The 20,378-nt window shown below is 37.1% G+C and overlaps 3 protein-coding genes across 4 annotated transcripts in view; 1 reads left to right on the top strand and 2 right to left on the bottom strand.

Annotated features, from left to right (window-relative positions):
* LOC139969457 (serine/threonine-protein kinase 38-like) overlaps nucleotides 1-3,120 on the bottom strand; it is a 56,200-nt gene extending 53,080 nt beyond the window's left edge. Inside the window, exon 1 of the mRNA XM_071974460.1 lies at nucleotides 2,901-3,120. The gene's annotated coding sequence lies outside the window, so the exon portion shown is untranslated. The remainder of the gene's footprint in view (nucleotides 1-2,900) is intronic.
* A 2,190-nt stretch (nucleotides 3,121-5,310) lies between these two features.
* On the top strand, nucleotides 5,311-11,387 carry LOC139969439 (O-phosphoseryl-tRNA(Sec) selenium transferase-like). Of its 2 annotated transcripts, none has more exons than XM_071974395.1 (5): nucleotides 5,311-5,444; nucleotides 6,848-7,159; nucleotides 7,708-7,826; nucleotides 8,720-9,545; nucleotides 10,433-11,387. In XM_071974395.1, the coding sequence occupies exons 1-5, from the start codon at nucleotides 5,374-5,376 to the stop codon at nucleotides 10,710-10,712; spliced, it is 1,608 nt and encodes a 535-aa protein (XP_071830496.1). In that variant the 5' UTR covers nucleotides 5,311-5,373; the 3' UTR covers nucleotides 10,713-11,387. The 2 variants fall into 2 exon arrangements, with proteins under 2 accessions (XP_071830496.1, XP_071830497.1); XM_071974396.1 differs by having other exon boundaries at nucleotides 5,339-5,458.
* Nucleotides 11,388-17,819: 6,432 nt separating this feature from the next.
* Nucleotides 17,820-20,378, bottom strand: part of LOC139969440 (lipoyl amidotransferase LIPT1, mitochondrial-like) — a 41,785-nt gene continuing 39,226 nt past the window's right edge. The window contains exon 9 of the mRNA XM_071974397.1: nucleotides 17,820-18,257. Within this exon, the coding sequence (XP_071830498.1) occupies nucleotides 18,130-18,257 (128 nt within the window). The 3' untranslated portion in view covers nucleotides 17,820-18,129. The remainder of the gene's footprint in view (nucleotides 18,258-20,378) is intronic.

Here is a 20,378-nt window from a genome sequence, read left to right as displayed (position 1 = left end):
AACCTAACACCTGTTTGTTAACATTTTTGGCAAGTTTCCAAGAGACGTTTCATGGAGTATTCCCCATGATACACGAGGTACAGTCAATACCTATACACGCAGCACATCGAGGCCCCACTAGCTATGGCCATCTTTATGAAATTAAACCTTGTAATAAACATGTTTTAGGCCACTTGGCATTATAAACTAAATGCTTAATATTATTTCCATGTTCTTGTAGAATACGTCAAGTTCGCAAAATACAATTACTTGTGTTTTTGTAGTTACGTGAGATCCGTAACCGACGAGGTGGTTAGGCTATTTGCTATGCACTTAACTATGGTAGGATATTATTTTTTCCGTATTTTTGGAAATTCTAGAAAATACTTTCTTTCCCCCAGCTTAATACCCGATGAGGTCTTACAGTTTTTTCATAAATGGGTGTACTAGAGCCTTGTTTACATGACATTAGTTGCATTTAGCACGATATGCCAGTTTCGCGTGAATTTTTCGAAAGTGTTTTGCTGGATCTTTCAGAGTTTTTTCTCTGTCAGGTGAATACGTTGTGCATTGAGTATAAACTTATCGCGAATGCAAGAAAACGATGCGGGGATTTCTAGCAAATGTTTTCTTTGCGGGATTACTGAGTCAGTTGAAGGGAATCCCGCACCTTAGAGGGAACACTGAATTGAATTCAAATTCATACGAAAGAAAACGTTTACTAACTAACAAACAATATAAGTATAAAAAAATGTGGAATGGCAATATTGTTCAAAACATTTCCCGCGAGGCTGATTTATTACAGCAAGCTTCCCGCGCTGGGCCGTGTGTGTCCGTGTGACATTGCCCTTGTGAGTGGGTTGGGGACACATCATTACTCATTATAGGCTATTGTGACTAAAATTGCGAGCACGCTCTCTGGACATTTTTCTTTTGTTTCTGAAACTTTTCTTCTGAAATTTTCCTTATTGTTTTTACAGATGTACTTTTTGCTCCTTCGTTTTTTTTTTTTTAAGTTTCGTCCCGTTTTTTTCCCTGATTTTTTTTCCCGATTTTTTTTTTCTCCAGCCAGGCTGGATTTCCCGCGAGTATCGCGGATTTCCCGCGAACCTGGTTCGGAAGGTTCGCAAGGTTTTCCAGCCCTGCATGCATAGTACATGTGCAAGCCATCTATAGCCTAACATTAATTTGTTTGTTTGTTTGTTTGTTCAACTATATTCCAACCATCAACGTTACCAACATTTTACATAATTCAAGTATATACATGCAAAGTATATGGTTGTGGGGATCCTCGAAAAGTTCATAAGAACTTGTAAGTGAGGTATCCCCAAAATACAAACTTACAAAGTATAACAAAGGTACAAAGTATGACAACAACAAAATGTTACAAGAAAAATGAATCATAATAATAAGAAAAAGTGGGGGGGAGAAGAAAAAAAACTTTAACAAAGACGTGGCCCAAATTTTAGACTAAATCATAAAATTCTATTTGAAAGAGGGTAACGCTTTAAATTACGTTTGAATGCAAGGATAGATTATTAATTGAATGCAATGCAGTTGGTACGGAATTCCAAAAAGAAATAGCAGAGTATTTGACAAAATGTTGACTACTTGCAAGAGATTTGAAGAATTGGGGCTAGTACCTTCGGGCTAGTGGATTAAGATTGTCAAACGGCTGACGGGCTAGTGATAAATATACTGAAATTTCGAGCCCTGACTGTACCTTATATTCATATCAAAGCAAAATTTAAGAGTCATATCAAGCATAGGATGATATCATATCAATTATTGCATACAAAAACACTTATGCTAAATTTGACAGCACGACAGTCAGCCGCATAATGTTGACCCTTCATTATATACTATTGCTTAACAATGGTAGCCAGCCCTACTAAGTACTATGTATATTATGCAGTCTATTAAACATTGTAGCATTCAACTGTTACATGTATAATTTGCCTGTAAATAACAATCTGGGGGCATTTATTGAAGCATACCATTGTTGCATATGCATAAGTCAAAATTACTCAAGTGAATATGTAGTGTATACTCAGTACTTGGATCATACACTGCTTTAGTCAGAATAATGTACCCAGTAGGCCTACTCTGATTCTGAACAGCACTATTGTGACACATTAGCAATCATGACACACTTCTGGAAATTTTATGGTTTTACTATAGCAACTAAAAGTTAACTCAACTTGAAGGGTGCTAGCTTGTATTGTAACACAAAAGTAAAGTGAAACAATGCTAATGGAACAAAATTCTGGCAAAGAAGTTCATCATCATGATTGTGGGTTTATTTACTAGGCCTACGCAAAAGGCTTGATTAAGGTCTCATTATAAATTTTGAATTTAGTCTTAAAGTGTGTAATAGTTGGAACCCCCTTGCTACTCCGACAAGGCCTTATTTAGGGCTGCCTAACCTATGGGACTAAGCATACGAAGTTACACTAGGCTACCACTAACTAGTGAAGTTTGTAGTGTAATATTAGCCTAGATCATGACTGAGGCAAAGTGAGAGTATGGCACCTGCTTCCTGGAAGTTCAAGACTTATGCCAACTCGGAAATACTTGATTCTCTCTGATAAAAGACTTCCACTATAACATTGGGGATTTTTTATGTCAAGCCCCAAACTCATTGCTTGAAGTCTAAGTAGTTAGCCACTTACTGGTTCTAGACCTAGACCCTAATTAGTCATTTAGACCCTAAGCCCAGTGAAACTAGGCTAAATACCAACGTTAGGCCCGTATCTGACTGTCAAGTATTACTAATACTACTACAACAAGTTAGCTGTGATTTGTGAACACTAACGTTACATTTGAAACTTAATCCATTATTTTGTTACGTCGAAAAATAGTAAAGACTAAGTTAACGCTAATCTTTTATACGTATTAACGTCCTAGTCGTTTTCAATTACCTTTGGAGTTCCGAAAACTATCACAGTTTTCTGATCCTAGAGATCGAGACAAGCAAGTACTCGGCTTTTGATGTTTTGCTTAGTTTGCGAAGGCTGATGATGTCATGACCAAGGACTTACATACATTGTGCTAAATTAACAGCGTGTAGTAGTATTGTATATCCGCTGAGCTTGCGTGACAGTCGAATAGCGAACAACACAGCCCAAGATTGTTGGCGCTGATCAACTGATTTATCAGCTGATATTTCTCTGAATAGAGGTTAATGAAAAAGTAGTATCATCCATAACAAACATATATCGCTCAAAAAGCATCAAAGACACTGTGCAGCCCTTTAAAGACCAAAATTTTCTCTAGAAACTCTTATTTTAATGTTTATATTATTTTAATGAATGAAATGGATAAAAATGACAAATAAAATAAAACGGTACCACAATTTGATGGGTTAAGCGTATAACACGACGGTATGACCAGAGGCTAGCTGATTACAGGCTAACTATGATCCAATCGGAAATACAATAAAAAGATGGCGCTCTTTGTTATTTAACGATGGTCAATCATGTCAAGATTGCACAGGCGCTTTTATACATATTTGATATTTACATTTCCATACCATACTTCGTTATCCTTTTCATATGGTGTAAATAGCACCATAGAAACGCTTACGAAAAGAAGTTCAACGACTTACCGTCCTAAGTTAATAAACTCACTGAAAACTGTTGCCTATCAAGAGAGGATTCGGATTCTCGATCTCACCACCCAAAGGGACTACAAGGTGATCCTATTGCCAACATGTACCCCTTTTCTGCATAAAAAGGCCGCGCAACATATCAATATGGTATTTTTTACGTATGTACCAGGTTCTTGCCGTAAATGAGTAAAGCGAGGTCTGAGGTTGTCATAAAACAACATAAAAAACATTTCACAGATTTTGCGACCAATATTGGTAGTTAACGACGAGAAACGATTGGATTCGATCCAAACTGGTAGGATTCTCCTCGACGCTGGGAAATGCATTAAACTTTTCGAAGCTAGAAATTAATTCCTCTGCTATGTCAAAGTTGTTTATAAATCCCTGTCAGTTACTTTTATCAGTGGTTTAATTAGAAGTTCTTGTCAATCGTTTCTCAGTGTGTGAAAGACCTTATCGTATCATTCATTAGACCGATGCTTAGTTCTCTTTATACAATATATATGTTCCCACCTTCAATGACGTATACAGGATATGTGAGTCTTTCCCCAGAAAAAGGTCAAAGTTAAAACGTCAACTGGTGCATTCTGGGGCATATTTAGACTCTAATTGAAAGATAGTGGTAATTGATAAATACTTTTGAAATCTGGTGTGAACTTGAAGGTAGGGGTGGACATCTGTATTCTTTTTGTTCCTTCCCGGCCGAATGTAACAAAAATCCAACGATGGGAGATGGGGCCACGCCCTCCCCACCCTATACACCAGGTTGCACACACTCTTTCACCATACATCCCGCGATGTATCTTGGAAACTGAGGGCAGTATGCATTTCCAATCGGACAAAACTCTTTCCGATGACGACACGGCATATATTTTGTAGTATGCCGAATGAATTTTAAATATAAGTTCGAAAAATTCACCTGTAGGTCTATTTAGTATTTATAAAGTTACAATTCAGATAAACATGACGCTAAAAGCCTCTGAAGAAGATCCTGCTAGGCTCGAATCGTCAGGCCAACTTACTTTTACACAATTCTCTTACACAGGCTCTCTAGTGGATAGGCAGTTTGCTAACAGTGTTTATTTTATTTAGATAAATATGATGACAGTTTGAAAGTTGAAGTAAACAGTACATTTTACTATATGTTTCACAGAAGTAATAAAAGTCATCGAAATAAAGTCTTTCTCATATTGAAGGTACCTATCAGGTAATATGAATTATCGAAAAATTAATGGTTCAATTCAGCTTTCTAATGTTTTCCAGACGTTCTCTTTTCATGTCGAATGAAAAATAGAAGCAAATCTCATAAATACAAAAATACAAATTATCATTTGTCTTTCTTAGCAACTGAACCTCATTTCATAAGGTAATCTTTGAATTAATGTTAAAGTTATTAAATTGATATCTGTCGAAAGCCCGGGGGAGGGCAGAGAGGTAGCCTCAGTGGAATACAGCCCGTGGTCAATTAGGTGATCTGGGTATATATTGGATGGATTAACTTTATTCTCATTTTAATAATATAATTATTGAAAGGTGAAGACTTCATAGGGACCGGTGCCATATTATCCCATGGGGTCCGACCTGGCTCTCGGCGGCAAGGGCAACTACACCGCGCCTAGGTGACAGTTCGGGCATCGCTGCAATCCTTCCCAATTCCGGCCTGAGTTGTTTGTACTTGGCAGTACTGGGCCCATGTTGGAAAAGCCGAATGCATAGCAGACTGGCTAGGTACGTCTCTATTCCTATAGCAGTTTACAAGCACGAAATTATGGTCGCAACGTTTTATGAACAAATTACCAGTTTCCAAAACCAGCCCTGACGTCCGACTTGCCAAATTTGGAGATTGCATAATTTAGTGAGTAACGGAAGGTGCGCCCTTTCTATTTACATCGGTGATAATGCCAAATTTCTATATTAAGCGTATGACCTGTTTATTTTCGACGCAGATATGATGCTAGTGTATCCAAATGTAGCTCTAACGTGATTATTGGTTGCTAATATATGTACGGTACTAGTTACGCGAAAAAGTAATCTTACTAGTTACATTTTATCAGTCAAGTTAGCGCTTTGACTAACGTTAGGCCTATGGTCGAATCGTCGTAAAATTAACCTGAACTGTGTTTTTCATTGAAGACACGCGCAAATAAAATGACGTACCAACCACCGAGGGTCATTTGATATGCTTCCTTGTAGCACTCAACTCTTAAAGTACCCCTTGAATGTGTATTCTTCAACAGCTAATGTCCTGATCTCACAGCTAACAAATTCCTTGTGAACCAATGCAAACAGTGTAATCTTGCTAAGTGATACATATTTCCAATGGTAATTGCAGTTTTCAATTCCCAAATCCTATTTTGAGTATGTTCTTTCAAACAGTCGTACTGCAGCTGGAACACACGCAGCTTATCAGGACTGCACACAAATGTACATAGACACAATAAAGCATTGCCCCTTGTCAAGGCAAGGCTCATTGCCGATTTTGGACGTAAACAAGCACGTATGAAACGATAGGAGTGACTGCCGTAAGCAATCTATAAGACTGACAGTAGATGTTCTAATAGTAGCCAGGGTCCATTCAGATCAAGCTTTTTATGAGACAGAAAGTTAATCTCAACCACTTTGTCACCCAAACCTATGCAATAATTTCTTAAAGTTACCATAAATACCCATTATAGTGGCGTTCATTGTCAATGGAACGCTTGATTCTCTTTGAACTGACAAAGGGCTAAATAATATGTTAGTAGCACCTGGGAGCACTTCACATGACTCTCCATGGTAGGTACTTTTGCCTACTGTGCTGTGAGATTTTCCCCCCAACACAGTTTATTTTTTGCATGTTTGACTGCTTTTATGCTCACTTCCCACTTTAGCAATATTTGATAAGAAATTTAAGTTGTAGAGTATTGATCATTGATTGAAAAAACATAATTTTGTTGTATTATAAACCAGTAGATGAACATTTGTTTGGATCTCTCCTCGCTGTTATGAGAGGAAAGATGCTCACACCCCACCAAGTGGCAATTTGTTCCTGGTTAGCCTTAAGTCATATTTGATAAGAAAGTTTCCTTGTAATTTATTGATCATTTATTGAAAAAACACAATTTTGTTGTATTATAAGCCAGTAGATGAACTTTTGTTTGGATCTCTCCTCGCTGTTATGAGAGGAAAGATCGGGCAGTAATGTTTGTTTTGCGTTGAGTACCAGTTGTGTAAGGGACAAAAATCACTTTATTCATCTCCTCCTTTGGTGTCATACAGTAGAAGGAATTCTCAGAACCTTAAAGACTTCTCATCTCTCACCATGAACCCTGAATGTGAGAGCTTGTGCAGGAAACTCATCCCTGCAAGCTACGTGGACCAGGGTCGAGATTCAAGGCGAAGTCGAGAGAACAAAATCCGATTGCTGTTAGAGAAGAGAAAGCTACCAGAAGATGGATGGGATGATGCTGACATTGAGATGCTATTGTCTGAACTCTCTGTCATGGATAGCAACAATTTCCCTGGCAACTGTGGGGCAGGAGAAAGAGAAGGAAGAGTTGTATCTGGGATCGTTGCTAGGCGACACTTCAGGTAGCTATATCAGGTAGTTTCAACTTCAGTATTTGTCATCGGGATGCCCACTTTAATAATATTTCCAAAAAGCCTCAAGAATAAGTTGTCATGGAGTTTTAAAATCCTGGTGACGTAGCCTGTCATGTTTAAAATTGATGGCCCTAGAACATTTGGTCATTTGCCCAGGGTACTTTTAGCAATTCTGGACTTCAGCCAATGACATTCATCCTACAAGACAAAACCAAATGATAATTTTTGTATCACAGGTTATCCTGCCTTTTAACTCAAAAGTTGCAGAAGTTCTGTTTAATTTAAGGATGGAGGAGTTGGGTGGGGGGAAAGTAGGATGGAGGGGTCCCTGTAATTATGATATTTGTTGATTGTTTGGTCAAGTGGTCAATTACAACTCAAGGTATGGCAATTAATCTAAAATGCTTGATAAGAAGTAAAGCAGCTTTTAGTCAACAGTCAAACATGCTGATATTTGATTGATTTCTAGCACTGTAGAGTATGTATCTTGAAATTGACCAGAAATAACCATTTGAAGTTGATTTGATTTTGAACAGGTTGGCTCATGGTATCGGGAGATCTGGTGACATCACAGCCATCCAACCCAAGGCTGCAGGGTCCAGTATACTGTCGGTGATGACTAATGCCATGGCCTTGGATATCATACGACTTGCAGGTACTTAAAAATTAAGAAAAAATACACCTCCTCGGTTATGACTCAAAATCTGGACTTAGGCACCATTCTTTACATAAATATATAATTACTCCTCCCTCGTTCCTCTTTAACGTCTTGACGTTCCTCCCTTAGTTTTGCTGGTCATGTCCAGTTTTCTTTGATAATGTATATATAATGCCACCAAATATATGCAGTTTCTAAAAATAAGAAGATAATTTTAAAAGAAAAAGTCCTGAGGAAATTTTGGAATCCTATCCCATCCAAGGTCAAAAAGTGAAGAAAAGTGAAGATAGAAAGAAAGAAAGAAAAACAAAATATTTATGCTGTGAGTGTCCAACTGATGTCATACTTATTTAATTCAAGTCCACTAATGGCCCAGACTGTGACAACTTCAACTGTCAATATCTTGAAAACACGATGCTGGAATTGCCTAGAATATTTCACGAGGATGCTTAGTAATTGATTCCTCTTTGTTTAGCCAAAAATATCATTTTTCTCTGGAGTATCCTTTTACATAAACAATGACTCAAACAGCTGGCATTTACTGACAATGGCAAGAAAGTGTAAACACAATAATAGTCAGTGGATTGGTGGTAAAATGCAGTTGTGTCATCATTGAGCCATTTTAATACATGCAGTGACAAAGTTTTGTAATCATGGACCCACATGTACATAAAGGCTGGGGAAAATGGTGTCTATAAATTTTAGATGATTTTAGGAGCATACATTTGTTCTTTAGTAAAAAAGGGAAAAATATGGCAGTTTTATGTGTTTTTCCAATTATGTTCACTAAACACTAAAGTAGCTTATGTTGAATTGATAATCCATCTAATTCAATAGTTCATACATAAATATATATCAATTCATTTGAATTGTCTGTTCATACATTACAGGTATAAAATCAACCAAGTCCTGTTTTGTAGTTCCCATGGCAACAGGCATGAGCCTAGTGTTATGTTTCTTAACACTGAGGCAGCTCCGACCCGACGGAAAGTACATCATTTGGTCGCGTATCGACCAGAAGTCCTGCTTCAAGGCCATTCTCACTGCTGGATTCAAACCGATTGTCATCGAGAATAAACTGGAAGGAGATGAACTCAGGACTGACGTGGAAGCAATCAAAGAAAAGATTGCTGAACTTGGCGCTGGCAATATTCTCTGCCTTTACACAACCACTTCCTGTTTTGCTCCTCGTACCCCGGACAGATTAGATGAAGTCGCCAAAATCTGTAAGACGGAAGACATCCCACATGTCGTGAACAATGCCTACGGTCTTCAGATGTCCAAATGTTGCCACCTGGTGCAAGAAGCAGCTCGAGTAGGCAGAGTGGACGTATTCGTCCAAAGCACGGATAAAAATTTCATGGTACCCGTTGGTGGGTCAATCATAGCAGGTTTCGACGAAAAGTTGATAGAGAAAATTAGTCAGACTTATCCGGGCAGGGCATCTGCATCGCCCTCCATTGACCTCTTCGTAACGTTTCTGACCCTCGGGGCCAAAGGTTACAAATCACTACTGCAGAAGAGGAAAGACGTTTTCAAACACCTGAAGGAGAAGTTATCGGCACTGGCAGAGAAATACGACGAACGTTTGCTCGAGACGCCGCACAATCCCATCTCGATGGTCATGAGCTTGGAAAAGTTTGACAGCGAAGCCGATAGTAAACTGGTGACGGAGCTTGGGTCCATGTTATTTACAAGATGCGTGTCTGGTGCAAGGTACGGTCATTATCATGGTTTTGTGTTGCTAATCTTTTTCTCTTTTTCTTGATTTGAGTAATATTTAACAAGCAGATCTGCACCCATGGTAATCAAGTTTCAAAGCCAAATGTTACAGTTTCTGCAAGATTCACTCAAGTATATACTAGGGAATCACTCCATCCATACTGTATGTTTTGAAGTTTTGCTTTCTGCTCAAAAGGTGCATACTCTAAAACAACAGTTACTGTAGTTTTGGGCTAAGTAAAAGTTCACTGCCAGGACCAGTCATCAAGTTTGATCCATAGTTAACTGTGAAAATGAAATACAATCAAATTTTTTTTCATATCTTCATCTTATATCAACGCATTCGTTAGAGAAGCATTTTAATAAAGTAGCAGTAAATTCCTGTTGTAACCATCACCATGTTTACAAAACAGCAGATTCCCATCAAATTTTGAACTTACCTCAAGTAATACCTTGTGTTGAATTTTTTTTTTTATAACCTAATAGCGCCCTCACTTCTGGGAGAAGTTTATACAGCACTGCAACCACTAAAAGAAAGTTGTAAAAAGTCTCAACTTTTCCAATGCAGTCATGTGTTGCGACCTCCTCTTACAGCCATTTTGAATTAGCTTGTGACTTTAAAAGATTGAGTGTAAGTTATAACTTTTTTTTGACTTGCTGAAGATACATCATTCAATCTGCTGTTGCCAGATACTGTATGTTTAAAAAATATTACCAAATTAAAAAATTCATACCTTTGTGACTCAAAATGCTAGGTGGATATCTTTGGACCTAAAAATGCAGCAATTCCTTTCTTTAGAAACAGGAAGCTCAAACTTAAGTCCAAAACATGACATGAGAGCTTGGCAACCCTGTCCAATCTATTATTTTTTATTTCACAGAGTAGTACCCAGAGGCGTCACTAAAGAGATCGGAGGTCACGTCTTCCAAGGATTCCAGTCGCATACAAACAGTTACCCCTGCGCATACCTAACGGCTGCCGCAGCGATAGGAATGACGAAAGATGACGTGGATTTATTTATAAAGCGGCTGGATAAGGTTCTAGCCAAAGTTCAGAAAAGTAAGGATGGAAATGGCGGTAATACGCAGACTGTAGAAACCAGTACTCCTGCCAGTAGAGAAACTCCTGTCAAACTTGAAAGCGATTCGGAAAATGAGTAGAAAGTGGGATTATATATCGGAAAGGAACATCTGCGAGGGATTTTCTAGCAAAGACTACTTTGGGATTAGATTCAAGCAAGAGTATAACTGCTGAATTGGATCATGGGAACCAACATGCTTGAAAGTTCTTTGGTAAAGGTCATTAGTTTAATCTACAGATGGGGTAGAAGCTTACTTAGATAATTGTCCATGTCTTAGAGAAGCATTTTTGTATTGGCTTGCCAAGTGAAAAAAAAATAAAACAATGGCCATATTGTACTCAGAGATAAACTGCATCTGATGCAACCAAAGTAACCACTTGGGTTTGTTTTTTCACCAATTAAAAAGCAGAAAGTTGCCAAAACTATTGTGATTTAAAAATAATTCTGTCACCCAGACACTTTGTTATGATACTATTCCCATATATAAACGTAGGACAGTTATTTTCACTTTTTTTCCACTGTTACAAGGGATGCAACTACTTTTTCTTACACAAGGGGTGGTGGGGGGGGTGCTAAAATGCTGTGCCATTGTGGGAACAGGTCTAAAGGTGACAATGCCCCTGTGAGAAATTTTGGTAGGATGGAGGGTGCTTAGGTGCAGTATTTTGAAATGTTTGAAACGTTGCTTAAGAATATTTGACTACTTAGCTTCTACCACTTATACATGTTATATATGTATGTACTGTACACTAAGATTTCTGCCAGGTGGGGGGGGGGGAGGAAGGGGAGAGGATGGGGGTTAATTGCCATTCCCTAATTTTATTTTGGGGGAGATACAATCACCCAGAAGTATACATGGTAGTGGCCTGACTGTAGGTAATTAATCTGATTTCAAGCATATTGTGGTTTGACTTTAACAGTGGAAAAGTATCAGAATCTAATCAAACTTGAACACAAAAGTTACTTTGAAGCACATTATGCCAGTAGCACAATTTATTACCCTTTATCACTAGTTTCATTCCAAATTTCTGTAATATGTTGTAAGTTACCTTAGAAGTTCTGATTTCAGATGGTGCCCTTCAAAAGGAAGAAATGTTCACAAAAATTATTAAGTTATGTATGTTTCTTTATTCATACTTTTCATCAGTACTATAAAGATTTTTATGACAAATAAAAACTTTAAAACATTAAAAAATATGTTTAATATGGTTTGTTTTCTCACAGCAAGAACGTTTGCTTATTGGTGATTATATGCCTATAAATACATGATAGCACACCACCCATAGCATGAATAGCATATAATGAAGTAATATGATGGAAAAATTCATAACAAAAATATGTTAAGAAAACTTACAGACAAAACTTGTAGTCATGAAAAACACATGTTAATTTTTGTTATCTTTTGCTAGAACATTGAATCTCAAATATGCTAAAAGGGTAAAAACAGTCACATATGTCCAAACTTCCAGCATTGGACTTGGCCTCATAACAATACTTGAACTCTGACCTCAAAAAGTACATTTGTAGTTTTCTTTACCATTTTTTTACCAAACTTTGGGTGCAAATCCAAGATTTGTTATGATTCTCTCCCCCACCCCCCTCCCGAAAGTTCTGATTCCAGATGGTACCTCCAAAAGGAGTAATACTCACAAATTTCACAACTTTTCAATTAATATTCTATATTCATGATTTTCATCATGACCTTTACATTGAGAAATGTCTTGTACTTGGACCACTATGGAAAAAAGTGTCACAGTTGGTAGTTGTACTGTATATATAATACTGTTTACCAGTGCATTTACATCTTAAAAAAAACATTGATTTCTTTTACACCTTATAGTCACACCCGGGCAGGCAGACTTCAGCCAGTTGATTGGAAGGTTATATATTATTTATTCTTATGAAGGTCACCTATCAATATGTGTATCCACTATTAGCTATAGTAATGATGGTAAAAGATGTAAAAAACATACATTACTCAATCACATAATTTATGCAGATACAGTACTCATTGTACCAGAAGAATTTCTCGGTGATCGGTCAATTTTGAAGCATAATCATTTCATAAAGCTCTGACTAGTTTCATGGCCTCCATTATAACACTTTGCGTCAGTCAAACAGTCTTTACATAACTGTCATGCATTAACCTTTTGTTAAATGGTGAAACAGCAAAGCAAATGGGTTTAAACCGTACATACATGTCATTCTAAAGTATCTAACCCTGGTAGTAAAATACTACATAGTAAAAATTTATGTCAAATATTACATCAGTGTTATGCAAACATTTTCAACCAGAATTCTACTACCGAGTAGTGATGTGTGGGTTCAGTTATACCTTGGTACCAGATATGTACAGCATGGGATGCAGCATCCATTTAACTATACTTATTAACTCATGCAAAAGTAACTTGCATATTAATTGGTCAGGAAATTTTAAGACAATCTTAATACTATAAATGTATTGATAAAAAAATCCAAACAACACTGCACTGAATTAAGAAAACTAAGAAACATTACAAATTACATGTAAGTTAAGTTATTAACAGAGCAATGAAAAATTCCTTTCCATTCCTAACCCTAACCTATCTGCCAGACAATTCTTAATGATTATGATTGAATAATTAATCCCAAAAACGCAGTCAGAATTTTGAAACGTTTTGTCGCTATTTGAAATATACCTTGACAACATCGTCTAATGGTTTGTCACTTTAATATTGCTTTTAGTATCAAATAATATCAAAAATCAACAAAGAAGGGGGGGGGGGGGGTTGAATGGTACTTTCACCCCAGCAGTGGAGAACTAATGAAACATGCTTACTGGGAATGACTACATTCTTTGCTTTGACGAGATCAAATATTACTCACTAATATAAACAAAGGGCAGCATTAATTATATAGAGACATGAGCAGACGAACAGAACCCTTGAGAGAGAAAGAATCATCATTATAATTGTCACGAACGAGACGGGATGTACCAGACAAAATGAAAGCAAGTTTGTATTGAAAGAGACGGAAGAAAATGGATTGAGTGGAAGATAATGCAATATTCAGAACGAAACTGATAGATAGCATGAATTAAGGTGATATAGGCTAGCATCAGTAAGCTGACTATTATTGGACATTTCCAATAGAATTTTGAGGCTAGGCTTTTCATCTTCTATGAGCCAAACTGCTATAAGGGAGGGGGGGGGGGGTGTGAGAAGGGAAAGGAATGGATTTATCTACTTTGAAGGGCATTTCAAGGTGAAGACAAAATTAGAAATTCTATGGTTATGGTTCCTGGTGTAAAGACAGAAAGGTGTGAAGACAAAGGGGTGGAAGAGAGCTATGAGAAGAGGAGTGAATGGGGGGGGGGAGAACAAGGGGAGAAGGAGGGGGGACAGAAGAAAAGTTAATCATGTCCTTCCTGAATGTTGAGCCCATGAGGTTGAATGGTGCAAAGGCGTAGAAAAAAGAAACATCTAATGCTGATAATCTGACCTAGTTTCAAATGAGGTGTAACAGAAGTGTTAGACACCACCATCGATACCAGAAAATACGCACACAGCTTGCTACCGTCGGTAATTAGACACTAGTGTACAGTCAGTACATACAGCTGTGATCAATACCCACAGCACAGTGTATAAACCATACAGCGATTGACATCTCAGGTCCAGCTAAAGATAACAAGGTATCACGTTTCATTACTGTCTGCATTTTGTAGTGACACGAACAAAACGTCACTTGCAAGCAACAGAAAGTTAACTTTTCCAGATGGCCGCACACGGTTTGGGGCAAGTCTTCAATGCCTTTAAGGTGATATAGGCTAGCATCAGTAAGCTGTCTTTTATTGGACATTTCCAATCGAATTTTGAGGCTAGGCTTTTGATCTTCTATGAACCAAACTGCTGTAAGGGAGGGGGGGGGGGGTTGAGAAGGGAAAGGAAAGGATTTATCCACTTGAAGGGCATTTCAAGGTTAAGACAAATTTAGAAATTCTATGGTAAGGTAAAATTACCCTGAGTTTTGCGGTATGCCTTCATAAATACCTGTACATACCTTAAGGAATTCATTGATTTCATTGAGTCCTTTTTATAGAATATTCTACATGTATACAAAACATTAAAGGCATTGAAGACTCGCCCCAAACCGCGTGCCGCTCTGTGAAAAAGTTAACTTTCCGTTGCTTGCAAGTGAAGTTTTTTTCTTATTGCTACAAAATGCAGACAGTAATGAAACGTGATACCTTGTTATCTTAGTATCTGGATCTGAGATCAGGGAGTTCCATAACAACTCCCTGCTGAGATGTCCATCGCTGCTATGTACACTGTGTTATGGGTATTGACCATAGCTGCATGTAGTGACTGTACACTAGTTTCTAATTATCGATGGTAACAAGCTGTGTGTGTATTTTCTGGGATCGATGGTGGTGTCTAACACTTCTGTTACACGTCAGTCGAAACTAGGTCAGATTACCGGCGTGAGACATTTCCTTGTGCGCGAGTCTTCACACCCTTTAAGTATATGACCATGTATTGTGTTCACACAGTCATGTATGCTGTGGTCCCTGAATAGCTATTAAAACCCAAAACTATCTGAAAGATGCTTGAGTCTGCTCTCTGATGCATATCTGATGTACAGTGTGTCAACTTTGAATTGTCTTCTTTCTGAATGGAAGATGAAATTTATTCATACATAGGCCTATAATAAATATAAATAAAAAATAAAAAATAAAAATAAATTAAAAAAAGTAAAAAAATAAATAAAAAAATAAAAATAATAATTATAATAATATAATAATCAGGCAGTTATTTTTACAAAATTGAGCAACTACGAATGTGGGAGAAGCCCAAAAGGGCTTATGGATTACAACTTTACTATCGGGTGGCATCCAATGTAACATTTTGACTCAAATTTGAAATCTTTTCAATTTAGAAAGTCATTTCCGCTAGAAAACCGTAGATTGCTCTTGGATGAAAACCAACCTTACTATATAACCCGGGCACGACCCGGAAACCTCCCCATTGCCATGCCTCTTTGCTTCAAATGCCACCACCTTTATCCACTTGGCCACAGCACATCCTATGTTGATAGAATGCAGAGAACTGAAGGTACGGGGGGGGAGTGGAGATTGAGAATGAAGGTGATGAGGAAAAGGGTGGGGGGAGAATGAGTAATATCCTTATCATAACATCCCCAGCACTTGCAACAAGCACCACACATCCGTCCAGTTTAATAAACCAACTACAGAGAGACAGCCCAAGTCCTGTGCAGAATATTAACATATTATATATATTATATATTATTAAACAATAGTCACCATTAGAAATGCTAGCCAATAAACTTATTAAAATGATACACCTAGGAGGTAATAAAGTTTGACTGTTATGACGTGGGCATTATGCACTCGTATACGATATATAATATATATATAGATATCTACTGCAATCAGAATGTTTACAATTGAGGAAGTCTGAAATTATAAGACAATGATGCAACAAAGATCAAAACAAACAAATTGCGTTACTATCATCGAGCCATCTCATTAACGAATGTAAATGGGAAAAAAAATCCCCCCCCCCGAGATTTCATCGCCAAATAGGTTCTACCAATATCATCAATTATGGCGCGGGGGAAGTCGTTAAGAGGCTGAGAGGTTGATATAATCAGAGATAAAAATAGATTCGATGAGATGTGTGACTTGATGTTGAAAAATTGCCAAATAATTATGACAGATTTTTGGATCTTTGCTAACACGTAGATTGACTATGGAGAAGATGAAAAGCGTGTCTAATGATCGAGATGCCGTCTATCCGGTCGACGGTGAAAGTGTCGCGTAGTGACGCTGCATTAATAAAGGAGAGTGATTGAGGGGAAAAACTAAATGGGGTCAAGGTTTAATTTCATGCTAAGGTTAACAAAGTACTAGCTTGACTAAATGTTTCATACATGTTTGACATTTAGAAATAGAAATGCCCTAAAGAAGGTATTAAATGATGAGAAAATAACATGTATATTTTAGTATTATAAATGCACTTTGTGACATAAGTGGTATCTAATGGCTAAACCATAAAAAAATAATTGAGGGCTCCTCTGGAAAGCAGTGTTTCTGCACTGAGCGGGATTATCCTCATTAAAGATGGCAATAATAAAAACTTAAAAAAAATTATAAAAAACACAGAGTAGGGACTAGGGAGGGAGAATAGGAGATAAAGAAACCCATTTTAAATTTCTTTCTCTTTGTACCTCTTCATCTTCTTCTCTCCTTACATCACCCCCCCCCTCCCCCCTCCAATCTACATTGAATATTTTACAACTTCCATAGGAAATAGCTTAGAAAGGCAACTTTGTTAAATATTTTGAACTATTTTTAAACCTGATTGTTGATTGGGTCCATTATTTAAGTTGTAGAAATTTAACATACATTTTACTTCATAAATTTTCCCCAATTGCTTTGAATCGAAACGAATGAAACTGGGGTGTTGTCTCTAGTTACACCATATGCAAGGCACTGTGGCTTCTGACCCCCCGCCCCCAACCCCCACACCAGGGGACAGCTAGGTATAGGAAACAAAACTTTAATTCTTCAAAACTTTAATTTGTGTATGTAACAAACAGAGAGAAGTGACTTTGAACTGGACTAAGTCTAAGAAAACTGACTCAAGAGATGTTCAGATAGTCCTACAATCTACTAAAATAGATCGGGTAAGTTTTTTTCTACTACACAGAATATTTTCAAAGGTAGAATCATAAAGCCCACTTATAACCAAATATTATACTGTAGATTCTACATAATAACTCTTCAACCTTGGTTTAAAAAAAAAAGAGAGACATATCAATCTTATATATGAAATCAAACGAAATTAAGAAATCAAATTTTCCAATTCTACTCTAACCGACTGGCTTTGAAGATATTTAACGACACAGACTGTCTCCATTAAAGAGACAACTAAAAAACCCTCTCACAACAAAATATTCATCACATTAGAAATGTTATATGTGCCACGTACTCTATATGCTTGGCTTCAAAGATATATAACGGTATATTTTCTTTCTTACATATTATACATATACAAAATTAAATGAAGCAGAATGAAACGAAATGAAACAAAACATAATGAAATGAAACATAATGAAATGAAACAAAACAAAATGAAATGAAGAACTATAAATTTCCAGTTCTACTCTAACCAAATGGCTTTTGAAGATATAATGATGTTATCCTTCTTGGTCTAAACGTGCACGAACTCCTCCTATTAAGAAACAAAGCAGTCATATATACTGTACCATGCGAGGGTATATATTTATATATATTCAGTATCACCTGAGTTTATATATATATTTATATGATATATGATATTTAACTTCCTGAAATGTTCCCAATTAAGTCGGCTTGTAACAAGGTTTCTGTTTATACTTGTTCGGCAGCTACAAGGTACTCCTTGGTTGTTCTTTCTATCTTGGCCTCAAATGTTCCGTGATATATTATTTTTTGCATCTATAGATCTCTCAGACCTTTAGCTGACTGCGTCTTGTATCAGTGAACAGACTTGGGCGAGTTTATTCTTCTGTTGCTCCTGCAGTATTGCGGCATGGAGGAAGACGTTACAGGCAGACCTGACATCGTTTCTGGTGAAGGGGAGTCCTGCAGGCGAGAGAAAGATCAAAACAATCTTAACACATGTTAGTCTTGGTCCTTTTTGTCTGTAGTAGTGGATTGCCCTCCATTTCAGGTGGCAGTAAGGGCCTTTTCTCTAAAGACATGAGCTAAGAGTTCATTAATGTACCATAAGATATTGGCATTTGGGTCCTAGAAAGGCCAGAAAATGTCCCACGAAAGTGCTTAATTGCAAACACTTTCCAGGGAATTTGTCCTCCCGACCCCTACCGTAGAGTTATGTATCCCTACCCAACCGGCCCTCTCCTACATGACTTGTCCCTCCATTCCACTCCCAACATCTTTGCTCTACCTAGATCTCTCTCCCTTGAGATAAATTTGACTAGACTGTCTTCCTTGTTTAAAGCATATCACAAAGTTTTCAAACTTTTGCCAACAAATTTCTCCCTTTTCTTCAGCTGACTGTCAACTGATGAAATTAATGAATCAAAGTAGAAACTCAAATTTATACCACAATTTACACCAAACTATTATCTGTAAATAAAATCTGTAAATATACCATGTGTCCTTTAAATTTTTGCCGTTTATTATGGCACTCTGGACTTGTATTTCTGATGTCACTGACATTTCAAACCCATTTTTTTTAACTTATCATTTTTGCCTTTTCATTCTTTGAAGATTTTCTTTATCTTTTCATGATGGCACTCTAGACTTGTATTTCTGATGTCATCGACATTTCAAACCCATTTTTTTTAACTTATCATTTTTGCCATCTTAATCTTTGTAGATTTTCTTTTCATTTTCATGAAGGCACTCTGGACTTGTATTTCTGATGTCATCGACATTTCAAACCCATTTTCTTTGTAACCAATCATTCTTTGCATTTCAAATTGTTTTCTGTTTTTCTTCTCTTCACTTTTAAAACATCACGTAGTAATAAATAATAAATATTGAAAGCTATCCTCCTCCCAGGCCAAAGGATTTTATTTCCTGATAAAAAAGGCCGGCTTTCATGACATAGAAAATGACTAGCTATCAAACATTTTCTTTCCTTTTCAAGACATCATAAAAATATCTGGAACAAAGTGGCCTTATCAGTAAATAGGACATAAAGCTCAAACAGCCTTGCATATATATATATATATATAACAAAACCTTCCGGAAGAATCCAAGCCATCACTTGACTGACTTTTCACACAAAGAAATGTTCATCACCAAACTGGGCTGATTATTTTCGATCAAGGCTTCAATTAGAGATAACATTTAGTGGCACACAGGCGTGTTGCGTTCAACGGAGCAAAGGTGAATCGTGTGGGTGTAAGTGTTTTTTGTTTTTTTGCTCCAACTATTGTCAAAGCGAAAGCAGAAGGACTTATTAACTAGCTTGACAAAAAGGCCTTGTCAATTGACGTCACGCACGAACAGACGATGCAAAAGGTTATTGAGAGTGGCATTAAAGGCCTCTTAGAGTTTTGTCACACCCGGATGATGAAAACATCAAAGAGAATAAATGTATGGAGAGGCAGTCGAGCCGAAAAACTCATTTAAAAGAAGAAAATTGCTCGACAAAAATACATAAACTTTCTTAGAAACGGTCCCGGCGATAGGAAATAAATTAGCCGATCGGTAAACATGGGACAATGTTCTCTCGAGATTTAGTCTGGTAGCTATGTAGGCCTTTCTACAGATTAAGGCTAAATCTGATCAAGGTAGAGAATTTTAATACATATTAGACAAGACTGGTCTGGCTCTGAAGAATAGCTACTTTTATTAAGTGGGTTGCCGGGGGGGGGGGGAGGGGCTTGATTTGGTCTCTGTGACAGACTTAACAAACAGAGACCTAATCACTGCTAAATTAAATCTGCGAACTGAATAGTATCCAGATAAAAGAGATGAAATAGTACATAACTGTGCATACGTGGTTGCGTAATGCATCCAACCAATGAATGGCACACGACGATAGAAGTTTTAAAGTACACCATCGAATAAGAAAATCTGAAAGCTTTAGAATTATTTGGTTAGACTGAATTCTTCAATGATAATATGAGCAAACAGTTGAAGATGACCATAAAGAGTGACAGATTTATTGGTTCTCAACTTATTCAAGGTTTCTAAATTTCTCACATTTTAAAAAATATTTTTCAGAAA

The sequence above is a fragment of the Apostichopus japonicus genome, chromosome 7 (genome assembly GCF_037975245.1).
Source record: "Apostichopus japonicus isolate 1M-3 chromosome 7, ASM3797524v1, whole genome shotgun sequence".
Taxonomy (NCBI): domain Eukaryota; kingdom Metazoa; phylum Echinodermata; class Holothuroidea; order Aspidochirotida; family Stichopodidae; genus Apostichopus; species Apostichopus japonicus.
Note: the sequence above shows the minus strand (reverse complement) of the source record. Positions and strands in the feature narration are given on the sequence as shown.

Coding starts and splice junctions, on each gene's coding strand:
- LOC139969439 (XM_071974395.1), top strand. CDS start 5,374: ATGAACAAATTACCAGTTTCCAAAACCAGCCCTGACGTCCGACTTGCC. Junction 5,445..6,847: donor TTTGGAGATTGCATAATTTA/GTGAGTAACGGA, acceptor GGTGTCATACAG/TAGAAGGAATTCTCAGAACC. Junction 7,827..8,719: donor GGATATCATACGACTTGCAG/GTACTTAAAAAT, acceptor CATACATTACAG/GTATAAAATCAACCAAGTCC.